General features: G+C 32.9%; 1 protein-coding gene across 1 annotated transcript; it reads right to left on the bottom strand.

Annotated features, from left to right (window-relative positions):
- Positions 1-3666: 3666 nt before the first annotated feature.
- Positions 3667-18236, bottom strand: hnf4g (hepatocyte nuclear factor 4, gamma). The gene is made up of 10 exons (XM_073830578.1): positions 17679-18236; positions 14049-14217; positions 12004-12098; positions 9481-9587; positions 8776-8931; positions 5996-6083; positions 5769-5921; positions 5434-5670; positions 4414-4527; positions 3667-3800 (listed from the first exon to the last, which is right to left on the bottom strand). The coding sequence occupies exons 1-10, from the start codon at positions 17803-17805 to the stop codon at positions 3667-3669; spliced, it is 1380 nt and encodes a 459-aa protein (XP_073686679.1). The 5' UTR covers positions 17806-18236.
- Between the last annotated feature and the right edge of the window lie 1692 nt (positions 18237-19928).

Here is a 19928-nt window from a genome sequence, read left to right as displayed (position 1 = left end):
TTATATAATTTACATCAACATTAAAAGGCATATTATTATTATTATTAACTATTCATTAACATTATTACAGTTAAAAAAAAAGTATTCTGCTTTGAGTGTTATCCAAACAAATACATTTTTTAAATAAACAGACAAAAATATCATGGAATTAATTATTTGTTTGTTAGTTTGTTGGAAATCACCATCCTATTTTATTCTAATAGAGGGTTTGCACTTACATCCCGATTTAGTCAGTTACCCGGATGCAGGATGTGTACAATAGCATGGATTGCATGGTTTATGTACTACTGAATATGTTATTCTGCATTTATGTTGTCTAAAGCATGGGGAAAAAACCTGTGGAAGCTGCTAAATCATATAGAGAAGGACTTAGTAAGCAGGAAAGTGCGCAATATTTTGAGAAGCTAAGTTACTAGGTGGTAAAAACACATACGAGAAGTATTAATTAAGATATTAGCCTAATATTTCACCTACCTGACCAGAAATTATAAAAACAAACACGAATGTTGTCAAGATTCTTGCCCTGGAAATCCTGGTTCAGTTTGGCCAACCACAAACGCCTTTTGTTCCTCAGACAGTTTTTTGCGCTCTTCTCCTTGATTTGTTATAACTTTTGGCAGTATATAGTAATCCAAATGTTTTCCCAATGATTAGTACAGCCCAAAACATGACAATAATTGACCATTTTCAGCAGCAATAATCAGTTAAATAAGCAAGTTTCATTCAGTTAAGTAGCATTGTTTACATTCAGTGCTGCCAACATGGCCGATTGATGATGCAAATAGGACATAATGTGTACTTGAAACCATTCCTAAATCAACATTTCCTCATGTGTAACAGATTAGAAGAGCTGAAACCTTGCTAAGTCAAAGCAGGGTTTTAAAGTGCAGCACCGCAACAGAAGCAGTCTCTAGTGTGGAAGTGTCATTATGCAAACAAATGATGGTTTTACACGAGAAAAGGGAGGAAAATTCCTCCTATTCAGCTTGTCGGCGATGTGGATTACAATCACTTTGAGTATCCTCGCTGTCATGAATGTCAAGGTGTAGTGTGTGAGAGTTTCCTTCCCCACAAAGGTGAAGAACAGATATGCTTATTCCATCCACTCCACGTTGCTCAGAGGAGGCTTACCGAGCCTTAATACCACACCGTCACACAAAGCTGAACGCCTCAGATGAGATGTGTGCCTTGAATACCAAGCTAATGTTTTGTATACAAATAAGTGCATTCAGCCTTGTGCGCTTGTTCATTAAGGATCACTGGATGCTCAGCCTTCTCCCGTCAAGCTCGCCGTTTAACCCCACGCGAGCTGCCACTCCATTATGGAGTTGATTGGAGGGTTTGCAATGTTTATCTTACCTTGCTCGCTCTCCATTTCCACTTCCTCCAAGCTCTCCCGCAGTATAATAGACAGCTACTATTGACGGCATCATCCGACTCATCTGCCCCCGGGCCTTGTGCACTTACACCTAGTGATATCAGATTGCTTTCTGGAAAACCATCCAAACAGGGCGCACTCCAAAACTTATTACGGTTTCCCGTGAACGCCGTGGCATTGACAACATGGACTTCACCTGCACCAAATGCTGTTGTTTAGATGCAGAAAATAGCCTGATTTGATGTGTTTTCGAATGAGCCTACTGTTCTTGCTCTTTCTCCGTCTGTCTGTCTCTTTTAGAGGCGACGAGGTGGCAGGGATTCAAGATATGTCAGAGAGCAGCTCCGTTTCGCAGAGCTCAGATGAGATGTTATGATCATCTGCTTTCTTGTCTCAGCTTCATCGTTTTGTTGTAATTGCATAGGTTCCATATATAGCTCACAGTGGCTTTTCGCTTTCAGGGTTTGCTTTAGAAAACTGACAAAAGTTGCAAATAGAGATGTACTGTATGAGCATTAGGTCCTATCTGTCTTTTTATGCTTCGTATTTATACGGCTGCCACATGAATCACCTGTGTGAATGTAGTGTTGCCCTTAGCATGCAGGGTCTATTGACATTTGCCAGGATATGCACTGTATGACCTTCTGATTGTAATGCAAGTGACATTTTGATATTTGTATTGAAAAAAACTTTTAAAATGCAGACAGTATTCAGTATAAAATACAGCAAGAAGCTCCTCTTGCCATTAAAAAGTTAACACATTCTAAAATAATAGAAAGTTTACATCCCCTTGATTCTTAATGCTGTGTTGTTACCTGAATGAATAACAGCTGTTTTTTGTTTTTTTGTTTTTTGTTTAGTAATAGTCCCACAAATTCTTTGGTTTTCCAGAATTGTTTTGTATTTGAACCCTTTTCAACAATGACTGTATGATTTTGAGATCCATTTCTTCACACTGAGGACAACTGAGGGACTCGTGGCAGTATTCAATGAAAAAAATAGGTAAAATAAGAAAAATGTACACATCTCCATTCTGTTCATAAGTTTTCATCCCCGGCTCTTAATGCATGGTTTTTCCTTCTGGAGCATCAGTGAGTTTTTGAACATTGTGTAATGGTGGCATATGAGTCCCTCAGTTGTCCTCAGTGTGAAAAGATGGATCTCAAAATCATACAATAATAACTGTAAAGAGTTCAAATACACAAAAACACTGAAAAATCAAAGAATTTTTGTGGGACCTGAGAGATTTTTCTGAAGAACAGCGGGCAGCTTAACTGTTCGGGACAAACAAGGAACTTTTGAACAAATATCACTAAACACACACAAAAAAAACACAGCCGGGGATCATTCAGGTAACAACACAGTACTAAGAATCAAGGGAATGTAAACTTTGGATTGAGGTCATTTTTATAAATTCAACTTTTGTTGAAATTCAATTCATTTTTTAAATATATTCAATTTTCTCTTGTGGACTATATGTAAACATCTTTTATGTGAAATATCTTTCATATATTCAGGTCAGTACTAAATAAACTATAACATTTTTTTTGTTTTGTTTAATTTATTTTGGTAAAATAATTAAAATTTTGCAGATTCTGAAAGGGAGCAAACTAATGTCCCTTAACTGTATTAATGAATTAAGCATACTTTAAGTTGTTGCCTTTGTTTTCTTTGCGCACAAAACGTATTCTTGTAGCTTCACAACATTACGGTTGAACCACTGCTGTCACATGGATTATTTTAACAATGTCCTTACTACCTTTCTGGGCCTTGAATGTGTCTGTTGCGTTGCTGTCTGTGCAGGTTCAGAAAGCTCTTGGATTTCATAAAAAATATCTTAATTTGTGTTCCAAAGATGAACGAAGGCCTTACGGGTCATAAAAGTTATATATACACAACACAAACTAATAAGAGCATTTATTTATTGTGTTTTAAGGGCACATTTTCAAACAAAAATTTACATTTCTTGCATAGTATAATTTTGTTAATAAATTAAATCTTGACTTTTTATTAATACAAAAATGTTGCTAAGTCTCTTGTAACTGACAATAATTTTATGTTAATAAAAGAATATTGTCTACATCTATTAGGTTACCAGCGGTAGGCTGATACAAAAAGAAACCAGGTTTGCCAGCATGACAGATGTTTAAAGAAAAACAATAAATTTGGAATTTGTTTGAAAAGTTCCCTTTTGATCAGATAAATATGTTGCATTTGTTGTGGGGAAGGGTGTAACTCACACAATTTACACATATACAAACACACAGGGTCTGCGGCAGAGAGGAGACTCAAAGTGGAGGTTCAGGAGAAGGTCTGTTTGGCATGGGCTGTGGTGGGAGCAGAAGAGATGGGCTGCCGGGGGGCTTGTAGGCCTCCTGGTTCTGTACTGAAGTGGGAGATGGAATAGGGGTATCTGGGGATGCTGAAGAAACACAAACAGAAGAAAATGTTACATAAACATATAAATGCTATCAAATGCAGTTTGTGTAGCTTGGAATATAATGAGCAAATGATTCGGGGTTATTATCATTGGTGGATAGTGCACCCAAAAATGAAAATTCTGTCACTATTTACTCACCCTCATGTCGTTCCAAATCGGTAAGACCTTCGTTCATCTTTAAAATACACAAATTGACAACTTAATTTGAGAAGAAATTCTTAAATAAAGTCGTTAATTTTGTTTCCTTTGTGCATAAACGTATTCTTGTAGTTTCATCGTATTAAGGTTAAATGACTGATGTCACATGGACTATTTTAACAATGTCCCTACTATCTTTCTGGGCCTTGAATGTGTCAGTTGCATTGCTGTCTATGCTATTTGTGTTTTAAATATGAATAAAGGTCTTATGGGTTTGGAACGACATGAGGGTGAGTAATTAATGACAATTTTAATTTTTGAGTGAACTATCTCTTTAACTAAAATTCAACTTAAACATAAACCACTTCACTGATTATTTTTTATTTCTCACCAATGTCTGGTATTTAAACCACTCAATATATATTTAGGAACAGATAAATAAAAAGCTATGTCTTACCCATCTGCTGTGCATGTGCAGGTCCTGGGATGGAGCTAATGACTATGGTCTGTCCCATTATTGGAACCTGAGGGTGGCCATTGTGATGTAAGTGAGGTTGCTCCGTGGTAAGACCTACAAAAATAAATTAATAAATTAATCACAGAGTGGTGGCAAATTTCATGTTTACCTAACTCATCTGTGTCTGTTTACTTTATGTCCAAAAGTAAAGAAAAAAAAGGTCTAACTACTACTGTGGCATACAGTTGAGGTCAATAGTTTACATACACCTTGCAGAATCTGCAAAATGGTAATTATCTTACCAAAATAAGAGGGATCATACAAAATGCATGTTATTTTTTATTTACAACTGACCTGAATAAGATCTCACATAAAATATGTTTACTTGAGAAAATTATAGTTGAATTTACAAAAATGACCTCATTCAAAAGTTTACATACACTTGATTCTTAATACTGTGTTGTTACCTGAATAATCCACAGCTGGTTTTTTTTTTTTGTTTGTTTGTTTAGTGATAGTTGTTTGTGAGTCCCTTGTTTGTCCTAAACAGTTGTTCTTCAAAAAAATCCTTTAAGTTCCAACAAATTCTTTGGTTTTCCAGCATTTTTGTGTATTTGAACCTTTTCCAAAAATGACTGTATGATTTTGAGATTGAGGGACTCATATGCAGCTATTACAGAAGGCTCAAACGCTCACTGATGCTTCAGAAGGAAAAACAATGCATTAAGAGCCTGGGGTGAAAACTTTTTGAATTTGAAGATCAGGATAAATTTAACTTAGTAGTTTTTTTAACTTAGTAGTCACTTGACACTTTTGAATGGGGTCAATTTTATAAATTCAACTATTATTTTTTCTTGTGGACTATATGTAAACGTCTTATAATGTGCAGTATTATAAGAGAAAGATTACGCAGACTTTTTTCCGGATGAGTACTTGCTTTCACCTAGTTAAAAAGAATGATCATGAAGCATTTTTCCGCTCCAAAAGCCCCTGCAACTGAATGCTTCACCTCATACTCACCCCCAAGAAGCATCTCCTGCAGCAGGTTATCTATCTTGGCAAGACCGAAAAGCTTGATAAACTGTAGCTGCTCAATCATCTGCCAGGTGATGCTTTGCAGAGTAGGAAGCAGCAGCAAAAGCTCACCGAATCGCCCACGCGAGTCATACTGCCGGTCATTAATGTAGTCTTCCAGACTCATTTGAACCTGATAGCGCATTGCCTTGATCTTAGAGGGGTCTCTTAAGCTTTTGGCATCTAGAAGTTTAAAAACAGAGATAGTAACATGTATGGCTGTGTTTCAGGATTGATAATGGGTGTTAAATTAATGCTCTATAACGTTTCATTCGTTATACCAGGGTCGAAGAACACAATGGCCTTTAGAGCTGCATATTCGTTGTCGTCAATTTGGATGTCCTGGAAGGGTAGAATGAGTTCATCCAAGACTCGGTTTGACACGCGGCCTATTTCTGGCTCTGGGCAGTTTCGATGGACAATGCAGCCATTTCCTGCATGGAAAATGGAAATTTGTCTATCTGCATTGTAATTATGTTGAAAGGTGAAAATAACTATTAGAAGTTACCTAGAAGCAAGAGATCTTTGTATGGCATTGACCTTTTAGCCACACCAAGCAGAAGATGCTCTCCGGCATGAGCTCGTAATAAACTAACCTGAAAAAAAAACAAGAAGTCAATATCTGCTATGCCATAAGGTTTTCAAAAGTCTCTAATGCTCACCATTTATTTTAACCAAAACAGTGATATTGTAAATGCCATTACATTTAACAATAATCTTTTTCTATTTGAATATATTTTTAAAATGTAATTTATTCATGTGTAGGCAAAACTGAATTTTCAGCAGTCATTACTCCAGTCTTCAGTGTTAATAACTGAATTTTATTTTGTAAGAACATTTTGAATGGAATAAGAAAAAAGTAGATTTTTAGGAAAAACTGTGTAGTTACAGTTTGCTACCGGCAGGTGCCCTGCATATTAGTTGACTGCATGTATTCAAAACTAAATATTGCATGCTTGTTTAGAATCAGTGATCACATGTGCTCACCTAGTTTCATGAAGTTTTGAGTTTTCATTCAGGATTTATAGGCTTTTGGGTATATCTGGTCATGCCCCTTTTTAAACGACCTCGTTAAAGCTACCCAAAAGGTAAAGTTTTTTTTATTATTATTATTATTGATCTAGAGAGTCCAGAGAACTGCACTGCAGTGCTTATATTGAGGTTGAGCGAAAAACCTAAGAGTAGTTTTCAAAATAAGTTTTTACATAACTGAGAATAATTAAAATAAATTATTTGATTGATGACAGTGGTTCTTGAGGCAAAGTTGCTCAGATCAAATGATATGAATATTGTGTGGATGTGTGAAACACCATTTGATTAAAACACATTAGTGCCACCTAACAGCAGATTCCTTTCAAAATTCGTACAGACCTCTACGTCCGTAAGTCAAACAGGCCCACAGAGTTTCGTTCCGATCAGCCTTCATTAACCTTGTCTAATATGTGCTCAAATTTCATTGGCCAATGGCGGCCATGTTTTTAGAGATATGCGAATGTCCTCATAGACACTTGTGGCACTTTGGACAAAGACATGGCATACCAATGTTCAAGTCGATCAGACTAACAGGTGCGTAGTTATAGCCGCTTTTATGTTTTTGCCCAGTTATAGTGCCAAGTGGCCAAACTCCACCTTATTTTTTTTAGATTGAGACCTTAGATTGAGCTCAAAAATATCTCTTTCCATTCAAAAACCATAGGCATTTTAGTAAAAGTGGTTCTGCCTCTGACAAATCCCGTTGTGACTGTGAGTTGAAAATTCAAATTTGACAAATCTGACAAGCATTTTGGCATCCCGTTGTGGTGGTGAGTTGAAAATTCAAAATTTTCTTGATAATTATTGATATTCACTCTCCAAATAATCTTTCTGCACTGGTTTGGATCCGATTGGGTGAAAAACCTTGGAATATCTTGCAAAAGTAAGTTTGTCAAAAAATCCAATGCTATAAGACAGTTCAACCTGTGATTAACGGTTTAGGAGTTATGAGTGATTTGATACTTTTGTTTGCCGTCAGGCCGATTGGTCACGTTGTGGACAGTATAAGTACCACCATCTCTCCAAGATTCAAGTCTCTTTGACTTATACGGTTTGGTACAGACTTGCGGTTTGGTGGGTCTGAACACTTTTAGCTAGAGAATGCTACATGCTTGAAACTCTCAAAAATTCACTATAATGCAAAATAAGCAATTAATTTTGGACCAGACATTAAAAATGATTTGCCAAATTTTACTGTATATAGTTTGCAAGCGTATTACTAAAAGACCTCAAAGCTAACACACATGGAGTAAATGGTATTTTTTATTCTTTAAAGGATTTGATCACTTCCAGAACAAAAATTTACAGATAATTTACACACCCCCTTGTCATCCATCCATCCATTCATGTGTTTCATTCTTCAGTCGTAAAGAAATTGTGTTTTTGAGGAAAACATTTCAGGATTTCTTTCCATATAGTGGACTTCTATGGTGCCTGTGAGTTTGAACTACCAAAAAGCAGTTTAAATGCAGCTTCAAAGGGCTCTAAATGATACCAACTGAGGAAGAAGGGTCTTATCTAGCGAAGTGATCAGTTATTTTCTAAAAAGAAATACAATTTATATACTTTTTAACCTCAAATGCTTGTCTTGTCTAGCTCTGCGATGCATACTTTGTGCACTCCGTTCAATACAATTAGGGTATGTTGAAAAACTCCAATTTCAAAATAGTCCTACATTGCTGCAAAAGCACTGACCCAGTGTTTACAAGAGAATGTGCAAAGAAGGTAAAAAAAATGTAGATGTAGGACGATTTTGAAGTTGGAGGAGAAAATGAGATTTTTTCAACATACTCTAACTGTCTTGAACCAGAATGCTAGACAAGATGAACATTTGTGGTTAAAAAGTGTGTAATTTCTACATTTATTTAGAAAATGACTGATCGTTTTGCTAGATAAGACCCTTCTTCCTCGGCTGGGATCGTTTAGAGCCCATTGAAGCTGCATTTTTTGAAGAAAGAAAGACATAAACATCTTGAATGACAAGAGGGTGAGTAAATTATCTGTAAATTTTTGTTCTGGAAGTAAACTAATCCTTTAAGGTCATATTTAAACATTGGAAGGTTCAGAAGTTCAATAACAATAAAAGCAAAGAGAAAAAGTCTGAAATTTAGAGCAACACAGACAGCGTGCTAAATGGAGGCTAAACTGAGTCAGCCATGTGAATAGCAAATATTGAGCTTCAGTGAACGGCCCTGCAATTTAACCCAAGGGCCTCCCCAATTAGCACAGCCAGTGTTGCTTTCCAACGGCCATTACCTGGTCATCAAGTGGCAATTCGCTGAAGGCTGGGATGTATTTAGCCCACTCTACCAGAACAAGCAGCTGTTGCTTCATAGATTCACAGACGTCACTGATAGTGGCTGATTTTTTCTCTGAAACATCAGCAGGGCCCATTGGGCTGGCGGCGTTGATCTGCTGGCAGACAGACAAGAGAAGAACCGAATTTACCGTGTCCTCTAAAAATACTTTCGCACAGGCTGTTGCTTCTCTCTCAGAATAAATTCACCCAGGTACTCATGCAGATAATTAGAAATGTTGATGACACAGACTGATGCTTAAAGAAAGCGCTCAGTTGTTATTTATCTCTCATTGTCATTAATAACTTCTGAGCTTCATCAGAGTTACTGTAATGAAACCTCTCTTCCTTCTTTAATCTGTCCTGCTGGTTAATTTTTGTCTTTGGTGACTATTTATCTCTAGCATAATGCATTAAAACCATACACCTTTGCTTTAATTGACAATCATAGCAATGATTTATTGCTCAAAAGCAATAAATGTTACTGCTGCAGATACCATAATTATATGCATGTTTTTTAGGGGTTTTTTTTCCGTGTCTCTGCCCCTTTCTCTTGATATTCTTTCTCTTTCTTTGTGTGCGTGTGCGTGTGCGTGTGTGTGTGTGTGTGTGTGTGTGTGTGTGTATGAGAGAGTGTTTCGATTAACCTTGATAGGACAGTTTACCTGCTGCGAGAGAGCTTCAGCATGAGCCAAGGCTGTGATTGGCGGCAGGTCATGTGAGTCTTGTATGTTCCTCCTCGAACTGATACGGTCCCTCTCATTTTGCACGGCTGAAAACAAGCACAAACAATTTTACTGATTAGTGAGCTAATAACAGTTAAGAGTTATTACTGATTAGCCAAGATGATGGGTGTGTTTCTCAAGCTTATTTACAGCAAATCTCACACATTGCCAAGAAATTGCTACAATTGCAAAACTAAACATTCTTTGTAATGTATTTTAACATCATTAAACGTGAATTAAAAAAGACAGACTAAAATGACCTTTTTGCCACACCTGCCATTGATGAAAGCATTATAAGTCATGATTATTTCTTACTGGACATGTAGCTGTATTTTGCATTACTTTTAATATTTTAAATACATTTAAATAATATTATTAAATCTTTTGATTTATGAAAATGGAACTTTAACCTTTTTATAAATTAATTTGCTAATGTGTGATATTTTCTGATATCTAGGCTTTTGATACCAGGTCAAACTTAAGAAAAAACTAACTGAACAAAGACTTTAACCCAACTACAATCGACGCGACAAGATTCCAGGGCCAAGCAATTTGGCTGTCCACACCAGACGCGACAGAAGCACAGAAGTGCACTGCACTCCCAACAAAATGGACAAGTTTACTATCTAATTCCTACATATTAAACTTTTTTTAGATTATTAGAACTACATACTGAGTGACTGATACCACATTTTCACCTGTTGGATCGCACTGAGTTCGCAGCTTTAACGTATGTTTGCTTAAATGTATTTTGAAGAACTGAGGTAAACTATCTGCTGTTGCTTTCAGTACGGCTATAAATGTCACACAATATGATATTCGACACTCACATTAGACACTTTTAACATTAAATAAGGCACATAATCAGTACCTGAGATTGTAATTTCCATAGTTTGCATGTTGTTGTTCCAGCCGTGAAATACACACGGTGTACAGAAATACACCGTGTCCTAACTACACGCGACGCGACGCCGCGACACGCGATAAAAGGTGTCTTTTCCATGTTAATCGGAGTTTTTGTCCTAACTAGCTGCTACGGCCACACGCGAAATTTCTATTTTAGAAATGTCGAGGCTGGAGCAACAATATACAAACCAACGACAGTGATAATCTAAGGTACTGATTATGTGCTTTATTCAATGTTAAGAATTTCTAATGTGAGTTGGAATATTATATTGTGTGACATTTATGGCCGTACTGAAGAAAACGACAGATAGTTACCTCATATCTTGAAAATACATTTAAGCAAATATAAGTTAAAACTCCGAACTCAGTACGAACCAGCGTTTTCCATGACAAAGATTGTATCAGTCACTCAGTACGTAGTTTTAATAATCTAAAGACGGTTTATGAATTGGATTATAAACTTGTCCATTTAGTTGGGAGTGCAGTGTGCTTCTGTCGCGTCGCGTCGCGTCGCTGGAATGTCGCGTCGCGTGTAGTTAAGACACAATGTTAGAAACCGTTTAAATTTCGCTTGTCGACATCACGGCTAGTTACGACAAAAACTCAGATACCTTTTATCGCTTTTGGTTAGGATATGGTGTGAGATTGTTTGCCTGTTTTAGCCATGTCTCCTAACCTGGTCTGGTTTGGTAGTACAGTGTTATTTCTAATATCTATTATAGAAACGGTTTCTATTTCTGCGACATCGTGGCTGGAACAACAACATGATACAAACTGTTAATTATAATATCAAATACTGATTACGTGCTTTATTCAATGTTAAAAGTGTCTAATGTGAGTTTGAATATCATACTGTGTGACATTTATAGCCATAGTGAAAGCAACAACAGATCTTGAAAAGTCTTGAGTTCGGAGTTTTAACGCAAATGTTTGCTTTAATATACAACCAACAGGTGTTTTTTTATGACAAGATGGTACCAGTCACTCAGTATAAAGTAATAGGTTTAATATTTATTAATTAGATAAACTTCTGCATGACTAATATTTCAGTGATTCTGTCACATCGCGTCGTGTCGCGTCTGGTGTGGACAGCCAAATTGCTTGTGGCCTGTAGTTAGAACACGGTGTAAGAGGCGTTTTTGCTGAAAGACCAGTTTTCAATTTAGTGAACACCAGCTTCGTCACCCAGGTAAACCAGGTTAAACCATCTAAGTCTGGTTTAAGTATTTTTAGGAAACAATAGTGAGCAAATGAAAAAATAATACATGACTGCCGTGCAAAACCCAGCCTAAGCTAGAGGTAAACTTTAACTGACCGCAGTCCTGAACAACGTGTACACACGGAAAGTGAGGTGGAGAGCACATGATCGCCCATCATAAAAGTCTAAGCCAAGGTTATACATCCAATAAACTAAACATCCTTGTGTAATCAGGGCAAGTTTTATGGCATCATCCATTTTACTCTCTCGAGTTCCCTCTTCCTTGTTACTCCATGATCTGTTCGAAACTGTGGGAAAAGGGAGTATTTGTAGGAGGGGTATGCATATAAAATGTTCACCTTCTTTCTTCATTCCAGCTCGAAAGCATTTGTGAAGTCTGCAGAAACGACACTGGTTCCTTTTGTCTTTATCAACAACACATTGACGATTAAACCTGCACACACACACAAAAAAAGATGATCTTACAAGAGCAAAACTTTATTTTTTATTCTGATTTTAATTTCTCTAAACAAATAGGCCTACAGTTGATTCGTTATTGATTCTCTCTGTTTTTAAATGGACATGACGGAAGTAATGGCTTATGGTTCAGGGAACTGGTCAAATAATGATTCATTAGACCAGTTCAAACTATTTAAGATGGATTCATGAATCTTTTTAAATGATTCATTAAAAAGATCCAAAGTACTCACAAATTCAAAACTGATTCCTGAGTCATACTGAATGATTCATTAAAAAGGATTGGGTCATAAAAAGACACTCATTTATGAATCATACAAATGTTTTAAAAATCATTTTTATTTAAAAATGTATTTGTTTCTTAAATAAAAACAACAACTCTTGATTCCCGTCCTATAGTGTTATTGTTAACAAAAAATAAATTATTAAAATTATTATTTTTTTAAATTAAAATTAAGTTAATTGTAATAAAGATAAAATAAAATTAAAATACTACATGAAACACTTTTTGTTAAAATGTACCTGAAATAAGTATTTAAGTAAAATAAGAAATAAAATAATAAAGTAAAATAATTAATAAATAAATGAAAATATATTATAAATATTATAAAACAAATAAAATAAAATATAAACAAAACATAACAATAAAAGTGTATTCAGTCTAGTAATAAATACTATAATAGCAATAAAATAACACTGAACACACAATATTTATTTATTTTATATATATTTTTAAATTTGAATTACATAAAAAAAATTGTAAAAAAAAAATAATTTATTTTATTTTATTTGTTTTGTTTTGTTTTCTGTTTTTATTTTATTTTTATGTTATGGTATAATATTTACTTTTATTTTTTCTTTTATTTTTTTAAATAAATTAAAAATAATTATTAGAAAAACTAATAAAATTAAATTAAAAATCTAAACAAAACATAAAAATAAAAGCTAATTTAATCTACTAATAAATACTATAGTAGCAATAAAATAAAACAAATTTTACCACGGAAAAATGATTTTCAGTACACAGTATTAATTTTATAGAGTAAACATCTCACTTGGAAAAACGTGAATTTTGCTTATTACACACTTGATACTTACTTACAAAATTATTTACCACAACAAAATGCTTATTTATTTATTTTATATATTTTTAATTTACTAAATGTATTTTATTTTATTTTTTGTATGTTATGGTGTGTGAATTTAGCTTATTTGCTATTGCACATTTGATACTTACTTGCATACTTGATTAAAATTAGTTAATGCAACAAAATGCTTGTTTATTTATTTAATTTTCTTTTTTTATGTTAATTTGTTTTATTTTATTTTTGTTATGGTATGTTTTTATTGTATTATTTGTTATACCTTATTTGTATTTTTTCTTTATAATAATAAAAAATAATTAAAATGATTTATTGCAACAAAATGCTTGTTTATTTATTTATTTTTATATATTTTTTATTTTATTTTGTATTTTATTTATTATTTTATTTTATTTTTAAAATTTTTATTTTATTTTTTTAGAATCAATTAAAATATAAATATTTTTTTAATTATCAAATAAAATAACAAACATCTAATTTTGATGAGTGCAAATTTGTACTCAATGTGAATTTTGTTTATTGCACACTTGATGCTTACATACTTGTTTAAAATTAATTATGCAACAAAATGCTTGTTTATTTATTTTATATTTTATATTTATTTTTTATTTATTTTATTTTTATGTTATGATATGTTATTTTATTATGTATTATTATTTATTTTTACTTTTTTTTTTGTTATTTTTAGTTATTTTTAGTAAGTTAAAATATAAATATAAAAAAAACACACCAAAATAACACATTTTTTACCACATCAAAATTATTTTCAATACACAATATTCATTTTATAGCATAACCATCTCATTTGGATGAGTGTGAGGTACCTGCAGGAGTAGACGTGACTCTTTCTGATGCTCCGGCGGAAGAAGCCTTTGCAGCCATCACAGCTGGAGGCGCCATAATGTTTACCTGTGGCTTTATCGCCACAGATTGCGCAGTTGGAGCTCACGCCATTTTCTCCTTGACTGATGTTGGGCTCTGTCGGCATATTTTCTGTGTACAACAACAAGGACAGTCAGAACTGGAAACATCACTGAAACACTTTGGTTTGAGTTGCAACAACAGTTCAGTCAAGTGAGGGCTTGATGAATCTCTTGGGTGTCTTGTTCATAAAAGGTTTTAGATTTAAAATAGATCACATCCATCCAGAACGTTAAACAGTGAGAATCTTATCCTGCTAAGATTCTAGATGCTAAGCTAACAAACAAAGAGGCCTAGTGAGTCTCATATAAAGCTACAGGACGATACGTCTATCAAATCTCGGCCTTTTTACTCGGTCCCTCAATCATAAGAGCTAACGAGGAGAATGAGGAAGAGTTCTGCATAAGTGAACAAAGGATGCTATTCCTAAAAGACCTTCTAATACAACAGAGAGCGGCACCCTTCTGTTCATATAGACAAGGATGAAAAATCAATCATTCCTTTGTGCATCCAAAATCATAACATTTCAACAAAAGAAATGCAGCAGGGGACTTTAGCCTTTTATGCGCTGAGACTGATTGGAGCCTCCCGCTGTTGTAGGACAGACTTAATTAGGATTAGCCTCTGTTTTATCGCATAGATAGATATTTAATGGAGATTGACATCTCATGGATAAATGTTAATGTGGGTTGAAAGCAATCACTTCTGATTCGGTATATTCCCAAAGTGATTCCTTCTCATTTCGGAATAAAACATCATTTGGTCGCTGGGACCAATTTCATCCTGGCGGCTTTCTGCATCTGCGTAGTTTCAGAGTACTTAAAATTGAAACAAAAATCAGTTGCCAAACAGCTTTATGAGCTTAATTAAAGAAATAGTTCACCCAAATATGAAAATTCTGTCCTCGTTTACTCACCATCATGTTGTTCCGAATCTGTATGATGTACTTTCTTCTGCAGATATATTGAAAGTTTTTGGCAATGAAACAATTTTGCTTATCACTGACAATATGGACAAAAAACATTTCTTAAAATATCTTATTTTGTGTTTCACAGATGAAAGAAATTCATACAGCTTGGAATGTATAGAATTGTGAGTAAATGATGATAGAAATGTCCTTTTTAGGTGCACAATTCCAGCAAAGGACAATAATAGAAGGCTGAGGGATGGCAAATTTTTATACAAATGAGCTGACTACAATAACCAATCCATCCAAATGCTTTCCTACACTGTATTAAATGTATGTACAAAATGTGAATTTTGCTTATGGCACACTTGGTACTTACATACTTGATTAAAACAACAAACACACACAAAAATGCTTGTTTGTTTATTTATTTTTTATTTTATTTTTTGTTTATTTATTTTTTTAATAAATTGTACTTATTTTTATTTTATATTATTTTATATTCTATTTTAATTATTTTTTGTTTTTTGTTTTATTTTATTGTTATTTTATTTATTTATTTTATATTATTTTATTTTTTGTTTGTTTAGTTTTTTATTTGTTTTATTTGTTAATTTGTTTACTTTTTTCTTTTACTTGTTTTTATTTTATTGTTATTTTATTTTATATTCTTTTATTTTATTTAATATTTTATTTTTCTACTTTACTTATTTTAATGTTTTTATTTTTTTATTTTGTGTTATTTTATTTATTATTATTATTATTATTATTATTATTATTATTATTATTATTTTATTGTATTATTTTTATTGTGTTTTATTTTATTTATTATTTATTTTAATTTATTTTGTTTATTTTTCTTTTATTTCTTTTTTATTTTTAGATATTTTATTTTTTTTTTTTCATTTTTTTTTTTGATTGTACCTCAATTTCACTGTGTGCAACCCATTTAATTTGTAAAATATTTTATTTCTTCCATTTATTTATTTGGTTTTATTTTTTATTTTGTTTCATTTTTATGTTGTTATTTTACTTTTTGTATTTAATTTTTTTAATATTGTATTTTATTTTTTAATTTTATTTTAATTTATATTGAAGTATTTTTTTTTCTTATTTATTTTATATAAATTTTTAATTTACTTATTTTAATTTTATTTAATTCAATTTCGTTTTACTTTTTATTTTGTTTTATTTTCATGTTGTTATTTTAGTTATTTATTTTTTCCTTTTTATTTTAATTATTTATTTTATTTTATTTTATTTTATTTATTTTTTTATTACTTTTTTTATTTATTTGGTTATACCTTAATTTCACTGTGTACAACCCATTTATTTTGTAAAATATTTTATTTGTTCCATTTATTTATTTTGTTTTATTTTTTATTTTATTTTATTTATATATATTTTATATTATTTTATATATTACTTTTTGTTTTGTTTTTTATTGTTACTGGTATTTTATTTATTTATTTATTTTCACTGTGTGCAATCCATTCAAATTTGTAAAATGTTTTATTTCATCCATTTGCTTTATTTATTTATTCTGCTTCCAGCATGGATGATTTGAGTACAAAAAATGTTTACCCTAATGCAGCCTAATGCATTTGGACTGATATGTGGTGTAAAATAACATTTATGATACATTTTAGAATTAATTATTGTAGATGTTACTATGCAAAGTACATTTTAGGTTAACTTTTTTCAGTGCAACAGCTAGTTAGCATTTAACTGCAGCAGATTTAGACTAGTCAGTATGACAGATCTAATTTTATTGGAATAACTCCCACTACATTTCCACTACACAAAATATTTGTGAGAATCCACCTAAATTAAGTTCAGCCAAAGAATCTTTTGTCTGACTGTTCATCTGCATGCCAGAGATTGTGTGTTTGCCTTTAAATCTATGTATTCAAGTCATTTTATTGCCTTTCTCTATCTCAGTGTTTCGATGTACTGTAAAGAACTGTAAAGATAACTGGGAAATCTCTTCAGCAATTTTAGCATTAGGTTAATGGAGAACCAAAGTGGATAAATCACATCAGATTGTGGTGATGTAATTGGGTCAATAACCTAAAGAGTCTAAAAAAGAGTCTAAAAATACAAATATAAAAATACAAAAAAATAAAAAAACATCACAGGACAAACATCTTTTCACTCCTCAAAATGTCTCCTCCCCTATTGCTTTGAATTAACTTATAATATAACTTTAAAATATTCTGAATTTACACCTAAACACATCCCATTTTGTCCTATTTTCCCAACCTATGAACCCATGGAGATCCCTGTCTCTAATCCAGAGACTCAGAACTCTTTTCCCAGGATTTGAGCGAAACCTTTGTTGAATTTTAAACCGAATGGAAAGACTTTCAAAATAGTTAGCTAACAATTATCTCTTTTAGGTTGAGGTAAATGATTCTGCTGGGACAAATTATTCTAGACAGTTCAGACAGCTATTAAACCAGCCATGACATATTGACCGTCCCCTCCAGACACATGTGAATCAGTCATACTAAAGCCAAATGAACATCCACATCAGTTAGAATCTCAGCAGCAAACACAAACACCCATCAGGAACATTTAAAAGTACTCAAAAAGACATATTTAGGACCAAATGCACAGCACTCACCACCACAATAAAGCACTTCTGCATTCTCAAAGCCTAACGTGCTATAGGTCGGGTCCAGACCCTCGCAGTAATTGGCTACATCCATGTCCAACAAGGATTTAGGAAGAGGAGTTGGTGAAAACTTCATCCCTGCCTGGCTATCTCTACTTAAAGTCGTCCCGGGACAGTGTCTCTTGGAGAGAGAAGCGAGGGCAGCCTTAGGTTGACCATCTCTTCAGAATGCTGATTTGTCGTCTTCTAAGACAAGGGAGGAGCCTTCGCCAAGACTCCTCACCTCCTTGAACAGAACTTATCTTCTAACCTTATCCTATACTTATCAGAAGGATGAAGAGATAACAGTGTTCCCCGTTTGTTCCAGAAAGGAACACAAGGTTTTATTGGTGCTGCCCAACCAACAGGCCCTATTCTCAGTCAAAATGACACAGTAATGCACCGTCCCAAAACCCAAAACTAGCTTCCTTCGAGCTTCCATTTGTAAACAAAGACGTCTGAACTTTTCTTGAGATCTGCCATGGCTCAAAATAAAGTTGTAGGTTTTTAATATTTCAAATAAATTTACAAAAACTAATATAGTAGCAGCTCCAGAATTCTGTTGTGGTTATCTAATTATTACAGACATAATTTACATTCGCAGGACACAAATTCTGTTTTGCATGTTAACGTTTAGTTAAATCAGATTAAGAGAATTATTTGAATGTAATTTTTTGAATCTATGAGTCCTTGATGAGTCATTCTTCTTAAAGAGATAGTTCACCCAAAAATGAAATTTCTGTTATTTATTCGCTTCTAGGTTATTTCCAAACCTACACTGTAAAATTATTATTCAAAGATGGAAATAAAACAAAGAGTAGGTTTTACAAAAAAATTGCATTTTAGACATTCTACTACTTAATTACTTGATATTTCTTCGTAATTAATTGTGAAATTTACTAGCAGTTTCTAAGTGAATATTGTTTGCCGAATCGTTTTTTTTGTGTGTGTGTGTGTGTGTGTGTATTACTTTCTTTTTTGTGGAACAAAAAAAGAAGAGACTCTGAAAAAGTCTAAGTGTTTTTCCCCCAAATATATATTGTATGGAATGACATGAGTGTAAACTATCTTTTTAAGAGTTTAATATATATATATATATATATATATATATATATATATATATATATATACACACACACACACACACACACACACACACACACACATATATATTTTACATTTTTATAAAAATAAATAAATAAATAAAATTTAATTGCCTGCTTGTAAACTAACTAATTGTGGAATTTACTAGCAATTTCTTGCTGAATATTGTTTTCGATGAAAGTAATATATAATTTTTAATATATCTTTTATTTATTTATTTTTTTACTGTGGAACAAAAAAAAAGAGACTCTGAAAAATTATTCAAGTGTTTTTCTCCCATATAATGAAACTCAATGGGTTCAAAGTTGTATGTTTATATATAAATAACGTTTATATATAAATAACGACAAAAATAAAACACAATAGTGCAGCACTGTCAGCCCTAATGCATGTGCAAAGCAAAACAATGTTTCTTTAAGAGTTTGTCAGATTTCAGAATATCTGTGGTTTTACCGAACTAATACTGTACGAGCAGAAGCCATAATTAAAAACTAAAAGACAACAAACTATTAAAATAAAATAAAATTCAAAATTAAATATATTGAAGGATCTGAGGTTAGATTCAGTAAGCACAGGGATACACTGAGGCCACATCACGCAGGTTACAGTTTAACTTCTCTCCAACAAACAATGTTTTAAATGAGGAAGTGCTCAAATGTTCACGTGATAAGAGTTTTGATCTGTGAGGCTATCAATTTCATGAATAGATTGCATTACACCTCACTATCAGCTACAATACAGAGAGATGAACACTACAGAAAATCATATTGCAAAATCCTCTCCATATTACTAGCTGATCTATCATGCCATTTCAACAGTAAAACAAATTCAAGGTCAAACTAGAATTGCTTAGGAGTAAAATATCACTCCAGGAGTGTGAAAAACTCACAATATCAAGGCAGTACATTAGTACTGCATTAATGTCACTTCAATACAGGCAACTGAAATAATTACGATCTGATCTAAATGATATTAAGGCATATTTTAATGTAAACGACGTTTATTATTAATATATTAAAACGTGACAACGTAACTGACTAGACTATAACACATTTTCCAGAAATATATGACTATAAAATATGAAATATAATAGCATAAGCTTTGCTTATTTGTTTT

The sequence above is a fragment of the Garra rufa genome, chromosome 24, assembly GCF_049309525.1.
Source record: "Garra rufa chromosome 24, GarRuf1.0, whole genome shotgun sequence".
Taxonomy (NCBI): domain Eukaryota; kingdom Metazoa; phylum Chordata; class Actinopteri; order Cypriniformes; family Cyprinidae; genus Garra; species Garra rufa.
Note: the sequence above shows the minus strand (reverse complement) of the source record. Positions and strands in the feature narration are given on the sequence as shown.